This window comes from Eucyclogobius newberryi, unplaced genomic scaffold, assembly GCF_026437365.1.
Source record: "Eucyclogobius newberryi isolate DKJ021-1_F unplaced genomic scaffold, fEucNew1.0.hap1 SCAF_5, whole genome shotgun sequence".
Taxonomy (NCBI): domain Eukaryota; kingdom Metazoa; phylum Chordata; class Actinopteri; order Gobiiformes; family Gobiidae; genus Eucyclogobius; species Eucyclogobius newberryi.
The window spans coordinates 39,804,166-39,825,263 of NW_027316167.1; the positions used below are offsets into that span (position 1 = coordinate 39,804,166).

General features: G+C 37.7%; 1 protein-coding gene across 1 annotated transcript in view; it reads left to right on the forward strand.

Annotated features, from left to right (window-relative positions):
* Positions 1–21,098, forward strand: part of trip4 (thyroid hormone receptor interactor 4) — a 156,588-nt gene that overhangs the window by 49,898 nt on the left and 85,592 nt on the right. Inside the window, exon 12 of the mRNA XM_072464897.1 lies at positions 10,738–10,840. Coding sequence (XP_072320998.1) covers positions 10,738–10,840 — 103 coding nt within the window. The remainder of the gene's footprint in view (positions 1–10,737; positions 10,841–21,098) is intronic.

The following is a 21,098-nucleotide window of genomic DNA, read 5'->3' on the forward strand; positions in this document are numbered from 1 at the left end:
TATCTATAGAATCTATCTATAGAATCTATCTATCTATCTATCTATCTATCTATCTATAGAATCTATCTATCTATCTATCTATAGAATCTATCTATCTATCTATCTATCTATCTATCTATCTATCTATCTATCTATCTATAGAATCTATCTATCTATCTATCTATCTATCTATAGAATCTATCTATCTATCTATCTATCTATCTATCTATAGAATCTATCTATCTATCTATCTATCTATAGAATCTATCTATCTATCTATCTATCTATCTATAGAATCTATCTATAGAATCTATCTATCTATCTATAGAATCTATCTATCTATCAATCTATCTATCTATCTATAGAATCTATCTATCTATCTATCTATCTATCTATCTATAGAATCTATCTATCTATCTATCTATCTATCTATCTATCTATAGAATCTATCTATCTATCTATCTATCTATCTATCTATAGAATCTATCTATCTATCTATCTATCTATAGAATCTATCTATCTATCTATCTATCTATAGAATCTATCTATCTATCTATCTATCTATAGAATCTATCTATCTATCTATAGAATCTATCTATCTATAGAATCTATCTATCTATCTATCTATCTATCTATCTATAGAATCTATCTATCTATCTATCTATCTATCTATCTATCTATAGAATCTATCTATCTATCTATCTATCTATAGAATCTATCTATCTATCTATCTATCTATAGAATCTATCTATCTATAGAATCTATCTATCTATCTATCTATCTATAGAATCTATCTATCTATCTATCTATCTATAGAATCTATCTATCTATCTATCTATAGAATCTATCTATCTATCTATCTATAGAATCTATCTATCTATCTATCTATAGAATCTATCTATCTATAGAATCTATCTATAGAATCTATCTATCTATAGAATCTATCTATAGAATCTATCTATCTATAGAATCTATCTATAGAATCTATCTATAGAATCTATCTATAGAATCTATCTATAGAATCTATCTATCTATCTATCTATCTATCTATCTATAGAATCTATCTATCTATCTATCTATAGAATCTATCTATCTATCTATCTATCTATCTATCTATCTATCTATCTATCTATCTATCTATAGAATCTATCTATCTATCTATCTATCTATCTATAGAATCTATCTATCTATCTATCTATCTATCTATCTATAGAATCTATCTATCTATCTATCTATCTATAGAATCTATCTATCTATCTATCTATCTATCTATAGAATCTATCTATAGAATCTATCTATCTATCTATAGAATCTATCTATCTATCAATCTATCTATCTATCTATAGAATCTATCTATCTATCTATCTATCTATCTATCTATAGAATCTATCTATCTATCTATCTATCTATCTATCTATCTATAGAATCTATCTATCTATCTATCTATCTATCTATCTATAGAATCTATCTATCTATCTATCTATCTATAGAATCTATCTATCTATCTATCTATCTATAGAATCTATCTATCTATAGAATCTATCTATAGAATCTATCTATCTATAGAATCTATCTATAGAATCTATCTATAGAATCTATCTATAGAATCTATCTATAGAATCTATCTATCTATAGAATCTATCTATCTATAGAATCTATCTATAGAATCTATCTATCTATAGAATCTATCTATAGAATCTATCTATCTATCTATCTATAGAATCTATCTATCTATCTATCTATCTATCTATCTATAGAATCTATCTATCTATCTATCTATCTATCTATAGAATCTATCTATCTATCTATCTATCTATCTATCTATCTATCTATAGAATCTATCTATCTATCTATCTATCTATAGAATCTATCTATCCATCTATCTATCTATCTATCTATCTATAGAATCTATCTATCTATCTATCTATCTATCTATCTATCTATAGAATCTATCTATCTATCTATCTATCTATCTATAGAATCTATCTATCTATCTAATCTATAGAATCTATCTATCTATCGAATCTATAGAATCTATCTATCGAATCTATAGAATCTATCTATCTATAGAATCTATCTATCTATCTATCTATCTATCTATCTATAGAATCTATCTATCTATCTAATCTATAGAATCTATCTATCTATCGAATCTATAGAATCTATCTATAGAATCTATAGAATCCATCTATCTATAGAATCTATCTATAGAATCTATCTATCTATCTATAGAATCTATCTATCTATAGAATCTATCTATCTATAGAATCTATCTATCTATCTATAGAATCTATCTATCTATAGAATCTATCTATCTATCTATCTATCTATCTATCTATAGAATCTATCTATCTATCTATCTATCTATCTATCTATCTATAGAATCTATCTATCTATCTATCTATAGAATCTATCTATCTATCTATCTATCTATCTATAGAATCTATCTATCTATCTATCTATAGAATCTATCTATCTATCTATCTATAGAATCTATCTATCTATATCTATCTATAGAATCTATCTATCTATCTATCTATCTATAGAATCTATCTATCTATCGAATCTATCTATAGAATCTATCTATCTATAGAATCTATCTATAGAATCTATCTATCTATAGAATCTATCTATAGAATCTATCTATCTATAGAATCTATCTATAGAATCTATCTATCTATAGAATCTATCTATAGAATCTATCTATAGAATCTATCTATAGAATCTATCTATCTATCTATCTATCTATCTATCTATAGAATCTATCTATCTATCTATCTATAGAATCTATCTATCTATCTATCTATCTATCTATAGAATCTATCTATCTATCTATCTATCTATAGAATCTATCTATCTATAGAATCTATCTATAGAATCTATCTATAGAATCTATCTATCTATCTATCTATCTATCTATCTATAGAATCTATCTATCTATCTATAGAATCTATCTATCTATCTATCTATAGAATCTATCTATCTATCTATCTATCTATCTATCTATAGAATCTATCTATCTATCTATCTATCTATCTATCTATCTATCTATAGAATCTATCTATCTATCTATCTATCTATCTATCTATAGAATCTATCTATCTATCTATCTATCTATCTATAGAATCTATCTATCTATCTATCTATCTATAGAATCTATCTATCTATCTATCTATCTATCTATCTATCTATAGAATCTATCTATCTATCTATCTATCTATCTATAGAATCTATCCATCTATCTATCTATCTATCTATAGAATCTATCTATCTATCTATCTATCTATCTATAGAATCTATCTATCTATCTATCTATCTATCTATCTATCTATCTATAGAATCTATCTATCTATCTATCTATCTATAGAATCTATCTATCTATCTATCTATCTATCTATAGAATCTATCTATAGAATCTATCTATCTATCTATAGAATCTATCTATCTATCTATCTATCTATCTATAGAATCTATCTATCTATCTATCTATCTATCTATAGAATCTATCTATCTATCTATCTATCTATAGAATCTATCTATAGAATCTATCTATCTATCTATAGAATCTATCTATCTATCTATCTATCTATCTATAGAATCTATCTATCTATCTATCTATCTATCTATAGAATCTATCTATCTATCTATCTATCTATCTATAGAATCTATCTATCTATCTATCTATAGAATCTATCTATCTATCTATCTATCTATAGAATCTATCTATCTATCTATCTATCTATAGAATCTATCTATCTATCTATCTATCTATAGAATCTATCTATCTATAGAATCTATCTATAGAATCTATCTATCTATAGAATCTATCTATAGAATCTATCTATAGAATCTATCTATAGAATCTATCTATCTATAGAATCTATCTATAGAATCTATCTATCTATAGAATCTATCTATAGAATCTATCTATAGAATCTATCTATAGAATCTATCTATCTATAGAATCTATCTATAGAATCTATCTATCTATCTATCTATCTATCTATCTATCTATAGAATCTATCTATCTATCTATCTATCTATAGAATCTATCTATCTATCTATCTATCTATCTATAGAATCTATCTATCTATCTATCTATCTATCTATCTATAGAATCTATCTATCTATCTATCTATCTATCTATAGAATCTATCTATCTATCTATCTATAGAATCTATCTATCCATCTATCTATCTATCTATCTATCTATAGAATCTATATATAGAATCTATCTATCTATCTATCTATCTATCTATAGAATCTATATATAGAATCTATATATATATCTAGAGATAGAGATAGAGATTCAAGGACAGGTCATTGATATTGGAGTGTGCTGTAGGTTGTAGGCCCACCCCTACTTTACTTTATAGTTTGGGAATTCTGATGGACATGACGGATATTATGCCAATGAAACAATCAGAGAAATACCTGGTCCTTTTCAAAACTAACACGGTGGCTTACAATAAAAAGTAAGCAGATTTAATTCAAAGAAGTTATATAGCTTTTTCTGAATGATGTCTCGGTGACTCTTATCATTACCAGTTCTATATAATAATGTAATCTTGATTTCTGACTGAAATGTTGATGCCATCCAATTCCACTTGAACCCAAACTATTTATTACAGCCCCATTCCTCCATATTTTGTCACTGCTGCCACACAATCTCCCACAATCTTGACTCTTCCCATGATGTGCAATAAAAACTGGTCTCCCATATCAGCTTGTCACTCTTTCCCGACTCTTTTTGATCCGTCCTGAAAGCCCCACATTTGTCACAACCTTCAGCGGTGCTCGCCCTGGCAGGTTCCAGTTTAAAAGAAGAGCTTCCTTGCTGGATAGATGCAATCACGGGCCGCAATCTGATTGCACCAGAGGAAATTGGACGAGAGCCACACTGATGAGGAAAGATGACTCCTCTGTCACTGTGTCAGCCAGTCTGCTGCTCTCCTGAGGCCAATCAATGACAGCAGCACAGACCAGAGCGAGAGAGCGAGAGAGAGAGATGTCCCTGGCCTCTGCGGGCTACAGGCGTTGTCAATTATAGCCACTAAAACAGGCCAGCTCCACACTGCACCGCTGTGTCCAGAGCTTAAACAATGTCGACTGTAGAGTAGTGGGAGGCAACTGGATTGTCAAAGGTATCCATACTATCCATACTAAAACTAGTATCAAAACCAGATACTCATTTGATAATCTTAAATGAGACATATTACATGCACAGGCATTTTTCTTTTTTACTTAAAATTTTTCCAGTTTTTAAATATTTAAAACGGAACAGAAAAACAAAAAAACAGAACATGACCAGAGATGGCAGGGGAAAAAAGGCAGTAAAAGACATGCAAAGAAAATGGAGGCACATATAGTCCAAAGTAAACATCACATTTGGTCCAAAGTCTGTCAAATATATCCATTATTAGATGACAATCTGCTGCTTGATACAGTGAAACGTCACTATGAAGAGGCGGGGCTTATCAGTTCTGCGGTTTTGAACAGGAAGTCAATGGACCTGTTTCTGTTACTAAGCTGTTTTAATAATGACAAATCTAGTATCAGACCTGGTTCATTCATTCAACATTCAACACTTTATTAAACCCCAAGGAGCTATTGTTTTACAGACATTGGAAACAAAAAAAAAACATAAAACCACACAGCAAGATGATTAAATACCAACAACAATCCCTCCATCCACACACACAACTGCTGCTTGTTGCCATTGCCAGCGCCCTCCGGCAATCTTTAGGAAATCAAACTCTCTGAATAGAAAGTAATGTTAAAAATATGTTTTCAAAATAAATTATAATAAAACTGTTTGATATTCAATTTTTCAATTGGATCCTAAAATTTAAAAACTAAAATACAACTTCAAGCATGGTTTCTTCTTTAAAGACAGTGGCGGCTGAGCTCGCCCCAAATGACCAGACACACCCCGCACACTGAGGTACAACCATCACGAGGGCTGGCCCCGGGACTGTGTGGGCGGAGCTTGCCACATTCTCTTCTCATTGCCTCTGGACCTGGACCTGGTTTAGTCTTAGTTCAGGCAGATTGGGAGAAAGCTCACTGATACACAATCCATTCCTCTGGGGTGAACCTGAGGGGTCCTCGCACCCTCTGGACCCCGCAGCATTGCACCGAGCACTACATCCATGGGACAAGCCCATCACAAGGACACTGGGACTGAGCTTGCGGCGGGGCAAGCGCCTCGCGGTTACGCACAGTTGGCTCTTGTTCACACGAGTGGGCGCCACGGCGAGCTCTCAGCGCTGCGCCAAAAAACCGAAGGTGGAATAATGAAACGACGCTCCAAGACAAATCAACCCATTTGATTGTAATTCATCTTGTCTTTTTAAGATTGAAAATCCATTGAATAAATCATACAATCATAGAATAAGGCATAGATACAAAGCATTTGTTAATCTTGATTAATCATTGACAAACAAACTAATGATTTAATAATAGTTTACTAGGGTTAGGGCTAGTTCATGTTAGTGATTTGTTTATTTTTGTTAATTGATTAGTTGATGATTACCAAACAGTTCTAAATGCTTTGTATCTATGCCTTACTCTAAAGTTTTACCCATTCATGTTCTTTCTCGTAGTTTCACTTGTTGGACCACAACAAGCGTCTCACTTCTTTCTCCTGGACATGAGGCCATGACGGCAAACATCTCCCACAGGTGGTGCTTTTGAATACCACAGTTATCAGTCATTGAATCGAACACTATCACCATATATGGATTTGCCCTCTCCCACTCCAGCCTCCAGCGGTCAAGGCCAGCCTCTTTACGCCAGTGTTAAGGTCCTGAAGGTAGCAGGAGCCTGACCTGGAACCGCCCCCTGGCCAAGGCTCCCGTTACTGCTGAGATCAGGGGTAAAATACGGCCCATACTGTGCAACAGCATCACAGCATTGAAATCATTTACTCACTTTCATTCACAGCAAATAAATATAGCTCAGCATTCCTCTAGTACCTCGTGAAATGCTGTTTCTGCTTCATTGAAAAGGAACTAAAATACCTTGAACATGGTCACAATCTCTCCAGTCTGAGTGTTTCGGTGTGATCACATGTGGCTGTACTGCACATTAGCATTGTAAATGGCTCATTAGCTGCGGTGTGGGAGTCAGAGCTGCTCGTGTCTGACATTATCTCTGTTCCAAATCATCCTCTGCTACTGCTGATTGCTGTAGTGACACTGAAGGATTCATGTGCACAGGCTGGAGCATCCAGGACATGCCACTTTACAAATGTTTCTAATTATGACTTTGTTTATCATAAGTCCCATTCACACATGCAGCTTTAGGTCAGGTCAGAGCTGAGGTTTTCCGGTGATCTGCATCTGGCAATTTACTGGGAATCATATGTGAATGAGGCTCTGACATATCAGTTTTCAATAGATATGACTATACTCCACCAAGCCAGATATGATCTCTGTTGGAAATGTGAAAAAGCCACATGTGCGCTGATGCAGGCTCTCGGGCACTGCCCTCTGGTCTCTGCCATTTGGAAGAAAGTATTAGACTTTATGCAGGGCTGGTGATCATGTGACCTGCCCAGGGCACTCAGACTGTTTCGCTGGAGGACAGAGTCAGGGGCCTTTTTTGAGCAAACCGGTCTTCTGAGTAATTAGTACTGGATGAGTGCCTTGTGCTTGAATCATTTTGAAGATGTGGAAGGAAGCAGGGACTCCAGCATTGAAGTGTTGTGTGTTCGACTCCCGACTGACATTGTACTGCATGTCCTCCCTTCCTTCTCGTCCCCATTTCACGCTCAACTTTCCTGTCTAATAAAGCCCAAAAAATATCTATAAAAAAGAAAATGTGGGAAGAGAATGCTGAACAGTGTTTCATGTGGAAGTTGTTGGTGTGGGGAGCAGTGTGGGGGAGCAGTGTGTGGGGAGCAGTGTGGGAGAGCAGTGTGGGGAGCAGTGTGGGGGAGCAGTGTGGGGGAGCAGTGTGTGGGGAGCAGTGTGGGAGAGCAGTGTGGGGAGCAGTGTGTGGGGAGCAGTGTGTGGGGAGCAGTGTGTGGGGAGCAGTGTGGGGAGCAGTGTGGGGAGCAGTGTGTGGGGAGCAGTGTGGGAGAGCAGTGTGGGGGAGCAGTGTGGGGGAGCAGTGTGTGGGGAGCAGTGTGGGAGAGCAGTGTGTGGGGAGCAGTGTGGGGAGCAGTGTGGGGAGCAGTGTGTGGGGAGCAGTGTGGGGAGCAGTGTGTGGGGAGCAGTGTGTGGGGAGCAGTGTGGGGAGCAGTGTGGGGAGCAGTGTGTGGGGAGCAGTGTGGGGGAGCAGTGGGAAGTGCACAGAGATCTTCTGTGCTGTTTTTTAAGTCCATAAATCAAAATCATACTCATTACAACTGAATGGAAGTATTAATGTGCCCTGACAATAGGGATGCGTACCGCTCCTCAGGACCGGATCCGGACTTGTAAAAACGTTTCGGTTCAGGTCCTAAAAAACCGAAACCTCGGTGATTCGGTTCTGGACTCATAACAAATATAGCTCTCACATTCTATATCCTTTTCGTTCTAGAATCTGGACCATCCTAAACCTTCCATAGATGGCGAAATTTGCGCTGGAAAAGACTTAAACTCTGACATCGCTGTCAATGGCGCACACGGAGCCATCAGCGACGCACGCGTCTTCCCCGTGGCAGAAGTTGAAGCCGGCGAAATTAGACGTGAGACACCGAACATTGAAGCAGCAGCTTTAAGAGAGCTGACTTTATTTGAATTGTTTTAAGCCGCCGCTTGTGCCGCTCCGTGAGTTAGTTTAAGACGCTTGTTAAAGGAGCGGGTTGTGCTTTGGTTTGGGTGTAAATATTGTAACTTCTCGCTCAGGTCAGTAATGCTGGTTTAGTGCTCACAAGTTGTCACTTTATTTCTTGAACAGAGTTGGTTACTGTTGACCGTAACCATGGTGATGGAACAGGAACATCAGAAACTACCTCAACTCCAGAGCCCGCTCTTAGCTCCGCCCCAGAGACCGCACACACACACACACACACACATGGATCTATTATATTATCAATATGTAATGACCTGCACTCCACACAACAACACTGCATTAACAAGAGTGTGAAAGGAACATTTAACCAGATAATGCTTAACATTAGGGTCGCTACAATATGAATAAAATAACTGTATTATGTTGTGGTGTGATGTAGCATTTATTTAGGTGGGTTAATGTGCAATATACATATTTATACATCTAAGTAAATACTAAGTCAAAGTAATATTGTTTGATTGCTGGATTCATTAATTGGAGCTTATATTTTGTAATAGTATTTGTATTCTACAGTTGTTAAATATGGTCTTGTGTTTAATGCTGTTAATATGATGTATTGTGTGTAGTGTAAAATATTTTCATATTCTATTTTTGATACTGCTAAGTTGATTTATAGTGGTTCTAGTTGACTGTTCTGCTAGTTTTTGAAGGTTTTTACATGACTTTGATGCCAATGGATCTTTAAAATTAAAGAGTGGAAATGTATCTAAAGCATTAAACTTCAAGTGTGGGAACAGCCCAGTCAAACCAGTAATACACTTACAAACATAGTATCAGCTGAAACAGCTGCTCCAATACCAATACTCAACATGCGCTTGTTCGGAAGTCGTTCCTCTTGTAAAACACATGAATGTGTGTTAACTGTTAAGTTATAATTTAGCTGCTAGCTAATAGCCTGTGATTTGTAAATTGTATATAAACAGTGAATAAAGCAGACAAGTTGAGTTTATGTCAGTCTGCAGTTAAGCCTTGTGTTTGATAGTCGTCCTTGTTCATGTGTCTTCAACTTAATTTAGCCAAGTAGCTTGTGTTATGCTGTTATAATATTATGTAAAAATGGCATGAGTTCAGCCGGACTCATTAGGTCTGGACCTGAACCTAAACCTCTGGATTCGAATACAGACTTGAACCTGAACGTGCGTTTAGGTATGCATCCCTACCTGACAACTAGATTTGTTTATTTTCCCTGTTTAATTAAGATAAGATAAGATATTCCTTTATTGTCCCACATGGGGAAATTTCATTGGTGCAACGCAGGTAGATACAGAGGTAGATACAGAAGAACAGATCACTTATAGGAAGTATGAAAAACACTTTCAGTAGAAGATCTATAAATAAATAAAAATAAATAAAAAAAACTCCCATAGACAAATAAATAAATAAATACATAAATACCATTGCATGTGACCACGACAGTAATTGCACATGAATATGTGTCACGACAGCACATAGATTGCACATGAACTTCACAGTAATTGCACATGAATTGCACATGAATTCCCCTTGTTGCCAGTAGATGGCGCGTTAATACAAATCCTGTCGAGAGAATACTTCACAAGTAGTATTCGCTTTCAGTCAAGGGTTATTTCAAGTACTAAAACACAATAATCAAGAGCATATTTAATGGCCAAAAACAATTCGAGGTATAGGAAATCGGTTCTTAAATTTGTTTTAAATCAGCATTGTGTTTGCAGTGAACTAAAATACCAAATAATGATCTATGTATGTTGTAGTTTAAAACTACTTTTAAATACACATTAAAAAAGGAGATAATGTCTTTAAGTTAGTCATAGAAATGTTAAGTATTCAACCATATATATAATCATTTGTTAACATAGAATAAAACGTTCTCCACTAGAGCAAACAACATCTGCTGTAAATATTGATCCCAAAGTTGCATATCTAATCTTCCATGTATTGAATGATATAGTGATATTGTTGTGACAGTCCTCCATCTGTGTGTGTGCGTGTGCGCAGTGTCCTGACGTGTGCGAGGAGTCGGCCTCTCCGTTCGTCTTCATCTGCACCGGCCCCCAGGAGCTGCTCGTCAAGTTCCCCATGAAAGGGAAGCACAAGATCTGTAAGTACCGTTTCTGTCATTATCAATCCTGTTTAATCTCCTTTGACTCCGCTTTTTCTGCATTTCTCTGCTTTTGCGTACAGATTTTCACTTTATTTTAGTCCTAGTCCTTTGGACTTTTTGACAAAGGTTTTAGATTAGTTTTAGTCAGCAAAATGCGTCTTTATTAAATTCAATCTAATGGCAAGTGAACATTATCGTAAAAGTAAAAGTTTTTTAAAGGCTTTAGTGTGGTATAGCAGGATTTTCTGAGACTATTTTAGCTGTAGATGATTTTTTATTTTAATGTTATTGTCAATGTTTGAGCAGTATAGTGTTTTATGATTACGATCATCATAGAAATTTATTATACCAATTTACAGTTCTTCGCCTGTGGGGAATAACACTGACTAAACCTATAGTTTTAGCCCTCGCTGAATATTTATTATTTGCTTTCCATTCACCAAAATGTATGAAATATACTTGATAGAATGGCCTCTGCTTGTGTTATGACACAAATGTTGTGTGACAAAAAAACACTACTTCAGACTGACTGATATGACTTTTTGCATAAATACGGTATTTTCCAGATTATAAATCGTTCCCGAGTAAAAATGCCAAAAACTGCGTAATCGAGAAGAAAAAACATGAATAAGTCGCACTGGAGCATAAGTCACATTTTTGGGGGAAATTTATTTGATAAAGTCCGAGACCAAGAACAGACATTTCATCTTGAAATGCAATTTAAAATAATAACAGATTAGAGAACATGGTGAATAGGTGTACGTATGCTAACGCTAACACCTTCAGCTACATGACGCACAGACAACAAACTGTACAACTCTGCAAACTCCGGAGGTAGTTCTTCTTCTGCGTCAGTTAGAGCCTAGAGCGCCCCCATGTGAAATGCGGTTGCCAGTGTGAAAATAACGAATAATATCACGTATAAGTCGCTCCGGAGTATAAGTCGCACCCCGGCCAAAACGATGTAAAAAGGTGTGCTTTATAATCCGGAAAATACGGTAAACCCACAGCCAACACACCCGAGCTCTGAGTGCTCAGTGAATGTTGTTGTGAGGCCAGGGGACACTCTGGGGACACTCTGGGGACACTCTGGGGTCTGACTCTGTATTTGCTGTGCTGTTGTACTGTGTGTTTGCTCAATGCTCGCGCTCTGTGCATTTGGATTTCATTCATTCATAGCTGTTTGAGCTTGTGACTGGCATTTAAAGCCTATGTAACTTTTTATCTTATAAAAGATGTTTCGTTTAGTACAGAGATGCACGTTTTTTTTGTGGTTGTTTTTTCACTGGATGGTTCATTATAGAGCACAGTGCATTATGGGAGTAAACGCACATCAGTGCAACATTGACAGTAAAGTCACAAGTTTGCCATTTACCTTAGTTTGAGCTGTTCAAAGATCGTTTCCCCTCCGAGGCAAAAAGCTGAATAATCCAGTTTTCTTCACCAGTGTGAGATCCATGTATGATTAATCAATATTAATCCATAAATACTGCCGTGTCACCCAGGTTTGCTCAGTCTTTAAGAGATGAATCCACTATTAGAGTTTATGCAGTATAAGTATAAGTTAGTAAGTGTATATATTAGACAAGGCAAATGAAAGACCGGATACATTTTTTAATCAGTTCTTTTGTTAACTATGAACACCCCTTGATGTCTGCAGCTAGTTATAATTTTTGTTTTTGTCCACGAGGATGTCACACTTTTCAAACGGACACATTTTTACCAAGTTCTTCCACCGTAATGGCTGCACCTGCAAATGTAATCCCTGCATTTACTGCTCTCCAAACACGGGCCTTTAATGGGGAGCGTTTAGTGCCATTTGCTCACTGGGAGTACACAGACATTAGGGTGGTCCTGCTCATAAGTAATGCACCCTGACACTCGCTGTGGTCCGGACTCACTCACTAAAGGGAGTGCTACTGGGGCAGGTGCGGCAGGTGCGGCAGGACGATATGGCCACATTTTTTGGATCACAATATATAGATTTTGCTTGCCACATGTTAAGGAATGTTGTTTTATTTTGTGATAGTTTTGTGATTATTAATTCTCAATCAAATCAAAATAAGAACACAAGTAGACATCAACTAAACACCAATTAAATACCAATTAAATTACGGCACGTTTAAATCAAAATAAGAGTCCCACTTGGTCCAATGTCTTTCCATTTCTAAATTAAGACTGAATGTCATTTTTTCTATTTGTCTGTCTGTTACTATGTCAGTTTGGTCCTTGATCATTCATTGTGATGGCATTTTCCAAAAGTATCCATTAATTGTGTCCATGGCAGGAGTTTTGAGGCCCAAATACACAGTTCTGAAAGTTCTGCAGTGCATTGTTGATTTCAGTCCAACATTTTTGTGCAACAGGACTGTCCCAACACACGTGATAGTGGTTTGCCTCCTGCTGCCACAGTTTCTCCAACAGTTAGCATTTCCATGTGAATAATGGCCACTTTGACATGTGACACATTTTCCCAACTGAATTCCCTCCAGACATATTGTGTGGTCTTCCACAGGGGTGTGCACACATTTTCCAATTCTACATCTGTCAGCGCAAAATGACCTACTCTTTCCCATTTGTTTTTAATATATTTAGTAGAAGAATGTTCTAGATCAGGGGTTCCCAGTCGTTTCTGTCCGGGACACTCAAAATAACCATTCAACCACAGGGACCCCCACAGTAACATTTAAGAGTGTCTGTAATCATTTCATAATAATTGGGCTTAGTTTTATATATGTTTGTAGTTTACCATGTTCTGACACTATCTGATGTAATACAGTATCATCATTTAAAAATTACAATATGAAATCGTCTCATAACCCCCAGATATTATTCCCTTGAAAGTTCTGATTTATATGCCTTGACACATATTTCACTCAGAGGGTTATAATGTCATTACTTTGTTTAATTTCTTGGTTATAATAACTCTTTATTTGTATTAACCCTTAAAGTCCTTTTTCTCCAAAACAAAGGATTCTTTCTTTTCATTTTGGTTTTATTTTACAATCTGGTGAAAAATATTAATATTTTGCAATCCGGTGTTATTTGGTGCAAAACTTTGATCATTAGTCCACCAGTTTAGGGTTTTAAGATCTTTGTTTGGTTTGTACAGGAACTCCCGGCACAACATTACACTCAATATGTGATTATTAATTCTACAGGTTTTAGGTTTATGTGGAGGTTTCATGCTTTGGGAAAAGTGCGTTTCCTGCAGCAGTGACTGTGGCTGCTCCTTTAACACGGACTGTGAGCGAACTCACGCTGTAAATAGTGAATTAAATTTAGCGTAGGAGTCAGACAGTCCGCTCGCTCTGCATTGGGCTGGTAACGACACGAGCTGCACAAAACAGTCACAGCAGCGGCTCAGACACAAACGCCTCTCACTGCACAGAGCGGAGCTAACGTTCTTTAGGTTGATCAAGAACAAAAACTAAAATAAAAGACGAGCCTCACAAAGTCTGACCTGGTTAGCGTCCACTTTTAGATGAATTGTTCGGTTCCATGTAAAGTGAGACGCCTGTGGTCCCTCTCCCGTGTCCAGGGGCTTGTACAAGGCACATTTTGCTTTCTCCCTCTCCTCAGCTACTGCAATGCCTCTTGCTGTGTGTACGCTCCATGAAACAATGACACTGCACTTCATTAAAATTGTATTTTAATTATATTTCAGTTTCATGTCATCACTCAAAATCATACTGTATCACCAGGGACTGGAGAGAAAAGTCAGTCCAAAACAAGTGGTCATTGTGGTTTATTTATATGTAACAAAATCACCTGGATATTAATATTAATTGCGTAGTTATATCAGAATGCTGTATTTTATGACAGTTACTAAAGCTAGAGCTATCGCAGCAACCACAATATTGCAATACCCTGCTGTGATCATCAAACCACAAAAGGGCTCAAGTGACCGTGGTAACCGCATTTTACATTTTAATGAAGTTTCATGCACATGCCGGCTGTAATTTAACTGATGATGGAACTATTTCATGTTTTCACGCCCTCTATATTTTAAGACTTTATCCGTGATCTGCAATCAGACGCTCGAGCAGACGTGAGTTTTTTCCTTGGCTTTAAATTAATCTTGTCAATGAGTGAAAGAATACACAGCACAGACGTAATATTACAAGTGTGCCCAACAGAGTATTCTGTACAAACGGTACAAACAGCACCATGTTTTAACATGAGCCTACATTGACCAGAGTCCAGTGTATATTCTTACTGATAAAGAAGAACTGAAGGTCCAGAATGGCCCTTATATCCACCCACAAACACAAGGTTTGCGTGCCGTGCGTACATCCACATCACAGTCTGTTGTCCACGTTGAAGCCCGACCGGCCATCACCAACTTTTGGGGCTGTAATCCTCCTCCTCCCTGGTAAACGCTTAAACCAAAAGTAAATGTGGCGTGGTTAAAAAAGATGCAGCCAAACACAGTCTGCGTAAAGTTGCAGCCAAAACACAAATACTATACAATCTGCCATAATCCTCCTCTTCCACCCATAAAAGTGTAGTAAAAGCATAAGCACTGCTGTGCACCGGTGCTGTACAGCCGCAAAACAAAAGTGAAAGTCAAGATGCCTTTTTGCGCAATATTGGCTATTATTATGCCTGCTGTCATATGTTGTTGCTATTATTCAAGTAAAACCTCAATTTATTTGCCTTTGGGCCACACAGCATATGCCGCAAACCACGATGCTGAGGCAAAGTTACCGCAAGTGAAATAGTTTAACCGTGACAGCCCTTGACATATTATATAACATGTATGACATAACTGTAAAACTGTAAAACTGTTAAACTGTTAAATGTTTCCAATGTGCTAATATAAGCTGTTGAAAGTGCAAAGGATTTGTTCTGATCATCCATCTACTTATTAGTAACATCACAACATTAAAGCAGCCGTAACGTGCCTTTTCTCCTTTTGTCTGGTTTGGTTTCCTCCAGCTTCCCCCATCAAACCAAAACATGCACCAAAAACCCTCTAGCTAAGGCCCTGACCAAGACTAGACCAAGATCTGGATGTGTGACCTCGAGCAGCGGCTCACTGTATCTGACCTGAGTTTAAACCCTGCAGCGCTGGTTAAAGGATTAAATTATATATTATATGCAGAAAATGAATTTCCCTCATGAGAGATTGACAATGTTCCTTTCCCTTGTGGTGTTTACACTGACATACCATAAAGGGGCAGGAGCAGTTTTCAACCAGAAGTTGACTGAATTGTTTATTTTATGAAGTTGTTGTAGATCAATAAAAGCGGTTTAAATGTCTCAAATTTATAATAATGACTCACTGGTGTCTTATAACTATGTAATAGATATGTCTTCTTTGCCTATGTAATTCTGTATTATTGGTATCTGTAAAATATGAATTGTCCTTCCCAGTTTAGAAGTGCCTCCACCAAGCCAGAGAAAAATAGCCATATTATGTTTCCTTTGTCTTGCAATGGAAAGTAGTTTAAAGGATGAATATAATGCATTATTTGTATTGTAATTAACCTTTAAACATGCTCTTGAGTAGCTTAGTTTGGCATCTTATGTTTTAGAACAAACAAAGAAAAAACATTTGGATCTGCTGAGATTACTGGGTTCCGAGGGAATTACAACAGGCTCATAAAAAAACAACTGGGAAGTTTTCAAGGCGATGCAAAGAAGTGCACAGTTGTACTGATCATCGTGTGTCTCCATGTTCAGAGGCAGTGCTCTGTTATGTGAGCAAACTGTCATCGCAGGGTTAACACATGGACGGTGGGAGGAAACTCAACAGCAGATTCCCCCCAGAGAGATCATGTGATGTTGGTCTGGCCCGGGAATCAAACCCATGATCTCCTAATGATCTCCTTTTGGGAGGCGAGAGCTCTAACTGCTCTGCCACCATAATGTTTTCTTAATAAATAAAATCGCAATCCTACCTGAATTATATGTTTTAATTATAAAGCCAAGCTCAGCTTTTCACTAAAAGACGTTTAGTAATTCCAAGGTTGTTGCCTGATGTGTCGACGCTCAAGTTAGTGTAAACAAGTGTGTCATTGTCTCTTTATGTAAATGCTTTGGATAATGTTAGATGCACTATGGCCTGGAAATATAATCATTTAGATCTTCACGCGTGTTGTGCATCGATAAACGGGAAACGTCTGATGCTAATGTGCGCTAGCTTTGTTTTGCTAAGTCTGTGGGCTCCACGTATCTCCAGACCAAGTCAGTGTTTGGTGAGAAATTATTCTTTTCTGTTTATATCTGGTTTTTGCTGTCTTGTGTGCTCTGATCCAATCATCTTGCTCCAAAAGCGAGCTAGACCACTTTGGAAACTGCTCCCTCACTGTGTCCGCTTTGTATTGCTTAAATGAGCCAGTACGGTTTATTTAAGACGGTGGAAACACTTTTTGATCCGCTCCAAAGTGAACCAGTGGAAACATGGCTTTTGTCAGTCAAATTGACTCTCAAATTAATTAGTAAAATGTTCTTTTTAATTCTCACTTATATATTACATAGAAAGGTACAAGTGCATTAAGTTCTTGATGGCGCCTGTGTTCGGCCACGCCACTGCTCGACTCCTGTTATGCCGCTTATTTGTGACGATCGTTACATCGTATGCAGTTTTATCAGCCCAGACATTAGTCTGTTGTGTGTCTGCTGTGCGGGTTTATGACCGTGGCGCACTTTTCCACATCAAAGCGACGATGGAGTCGCTTTTCGACACATGGGACAGGTACAAACAAGCCTTTCCGCCACCCCTTGTTTGTCCGCCCAACTCACCTGACGTTTTGCTGCTGTCCCGAGGCCCGGGGAAAAGGAGGAAGCAGAGGAGACGAGGCACAAGGTCTGGTGCAGGTCAAGCGCAGACAAGCCTTGTGTTCGGAGCACACGAGCCTGGGCTCTGGGAGACGTGCTCGGTGCTTGCGCCTGGTCCCGCTCCTCGATGTTTGCGGCTGTTTGCCGTCGCCGTCTTCGCCGCCTGCACGGGCCATCGCGGCTGCTTTCCCGCTTTAATTAATTCCTTTAACAGCCACTGTGTATCCATTTTAGATCAGGTGGCACCTGTAAAATCCACTGTGTCATCACAGAAAAAAGCTTGTCCATGGATAAATGAAGATATCCTAAACCTAAAGAGACTATGTCTGAAAACTGAGCGTCTGTGGAAAACCTCCAGTCTTGAGGTCCATAGGTCACACCTCAGAGATCTTGTGTCATCTTACAATGAAATGATGGAAAGTTCCAGATCTGATTACTTCCGTCAGCTAATAACATCCAACAAGAATAACCCCAAAGTGTTGTTTGACACTATAAATTCTATTGTTTGTCCTTCAGCTGCAGTTACTCCTGTTTCCTGCAAAGCTGACAGCAATGAATTCCTCAGGTTCTTTATCAATAAGATCAAGATGATCAAAGACCAAATCCCACTCCCATTGTCTGATAAACCTGTTTCTGTGGAGCCTGTTTCCCAAAACTGGTCTTCTTTTAAGCCTGTCACTCTAGAAGACATCTCAGCTCTGGTGACCAAGATGAAACCCTCCTCTTGTACATCAGATGCCCTTCCCTCCAGGCTCTTCCTCAAAGTGTTTGATGTTATTGGCCCCTGGGGGACCAAAATGGTAAATCTCTCTCTTTCGACTGGTGTGTTTCCTGGTCCATTTAAACATGCCATAGTTGAGCCTTTACTGAAAAAAACAAATTTGGACCCGACAGACCCCAAAAGTTTCAGACCCATATCAAAGCTCCCGTTCATGTCCAAGATCCTAGAGAAGGTGGTCTCTGAACAATTGTCAAATTTCCTTGATCAGTCAAACATTCACGACTCTTTTCAATCTGGTTTCCGCAAACATCATTCTACGGGAACCGCATTGTTGAAAGTGTCCAGTGACATTATGATGTCTGCTGATTCTGGGAAATGCACGGTTTTAGTTCTGTTGGATCTGTCTGCACGGTTGACCTTTGACGCTGTCGACCATCATATCCTGTTGAACAGACTGAGGGACCTGATTGGACTATCGGGGTCAGTTCTTCATTGGTTTTCCTCATATTTATCCGGTCTGAGCTTTAGTGTTGCTGCAAACCAAATAATGTCCGACTCAGCTGATCTGTTGTGTGGAGTTCCTCAGGGCTCCGTCTTGGGTCCCGTCCTATTTCTGCTTTATATAATTCCCCTGGGAATGATCATTAAAGAGTTTAGTGATGTGTCCTATCACCTGTTCGCTGACGATATTCAGCTCTATTGCTCTTTTAAACCTTCTGAGATCCAGAAGCTGAACTCCTTGGTCAGTTGTTTAGTGCAAATAAAACAATGGCTGAGTCAAAACTCCTAGCAGCTAAATGCTGACAAAACAGAAACTCTGATTATTGCCCCTGATGATGTCATTCCAGGGATAAACCAGTACTTTGGTGTTTTAGGCCAGACTGCTAAACCAAGTCTTAGAAACTTGGGTGTTGTCTTTGACAAAGACATGTCTTTAGAGCACCACTCCAAGCTGTTGACGAGGAACTGTTTCTTTCAGTTGAGGAAAATCTCTAAGCTCAGGAAAATGGTGTCTCAAAATGACCTGGAAGTTATAATTCATGCATTAGTGTCTTCACGTTTAGACTATTGTAACAGTTTGTTTTCCTGTCTTAACAAGAAGGAACTCTCTCGTCTGCAGCTGGTCCAGAACTCTGCAGCGAGGATCTTGACCCGCACAAATAGAAGGGCCACATTTCACCCATTCTTAAAGCCCTTCATTGGAGCCGGTCTCCTACCAGATACAGTTTAAAATTCTTGTTTTAACTTTTAGAGCTTTAAATGGTCAGGTCCCATCGTACATCAGCGATCTGATTAAACCGTACGCTCCCTCTCGCTCACTAAGGTCCTTGGATCAGAAACTGTTGCTGGTTCCTCGCACCCGTTTTCGGACCAGAGGAGACAGATCCTTCCAGGCAGTTGCCCCCAAACTCTGGAACGATCTTCCGTTCTCCCTACGGTCACTGGACTCAGTTACTGCTTTTAAGGGTCAGATTAAAACCTTTTTATTTAGTCAAGCCTTTTAAATGCACTTGTTTTACGGACTGATTTTACTGTATATTGTTGTATATGTATTGTTTACTGTAAGTTTTTTTGTGTTTTTAATGTTTTATTCTGTGTTTTGTGAAGCACTTTGTGACCTCTGTCTGTGAAAGGTGCTATAGAAATAAAATTTACTTACTTACTTACTTATTTACTTTACCCAAAATAATTAACTTACACTTAAAACAACTTAAACATTATTTGAAGCCTTCCCTCAAGTCCCATTATTATTTGGCTGCTTCTATGTGATATGCATTTTAATATTCTGATTCAATGTTGTCAATAAATGTTTTTGGAATGCTGAACACAGGCAGCCCTTGAGGCAACCTTGACACGACGGCTGATGCAAAGGTTACATGATGTGTTCCTCCGGGCTCGTGCAGCAGCAGTAGTGTGGCAGTAATTACAGAGCCACAGCTTGTTTTGTTCCTAACGCACTCTTTGGCTGATCTTTGGCAGATGTGCTGTCAACTAATGAGTCACTTTGTGTACAGCGCTACAGACTTACTCCTGTTATGTTGGAAACAAAGAGGAAAGTGATGGGCACACTAGTGCACTTCAACAAGCTCGCTGCACACTAGATCTGAGTTGTACACGCCTGGTCTTCAGATGTGACTGTGATCTCCCAAAAAATGTTTTTATCGTTGTTCATTGTTGTATGTTGCATTTAAATCTTTGACAATGGCAATAAATCTTTTCTGATTCTGATTCTGATGGTTCCAAAAATGCTTTGTCTTGCAAAATATATATATAATTGCAATATGTTAACATTTTATATTTGAACTAAATAAATAAAATAAATCTTAAATCTGATTCAAACACAAAATCATTTAAAAATGTATTTTAACCGACAGTTATTTTTTAGCTTTTATCCAAGTTATAACATTGAAGATAATACAACTCTAGATGTGTTTTTGATGAAGGAACAACCTCACACGTCCTCCATCCACTGCTCCTCCCACAGCAAAGTCATTTCCTGTCCGGTGGTTGTGCTGTGTTGTACTGCACACTGCAATTAGTGACACATGCAGAGTTCTGAAATGTCATGTAGCCACTTTTCAAAACATTTAAATTACAATCTGCTGCTTGTGTCATTGAAATGTCACTATTATTATATGTAGAGGTTCTGCAGTTTTGAACAGGAAGTCATTGGAGCTGTTCCTATTACTAAGACATCAAAATGCGGCTTACAGTGAATAAAATGTAAAATGACAATGAAATCTATAG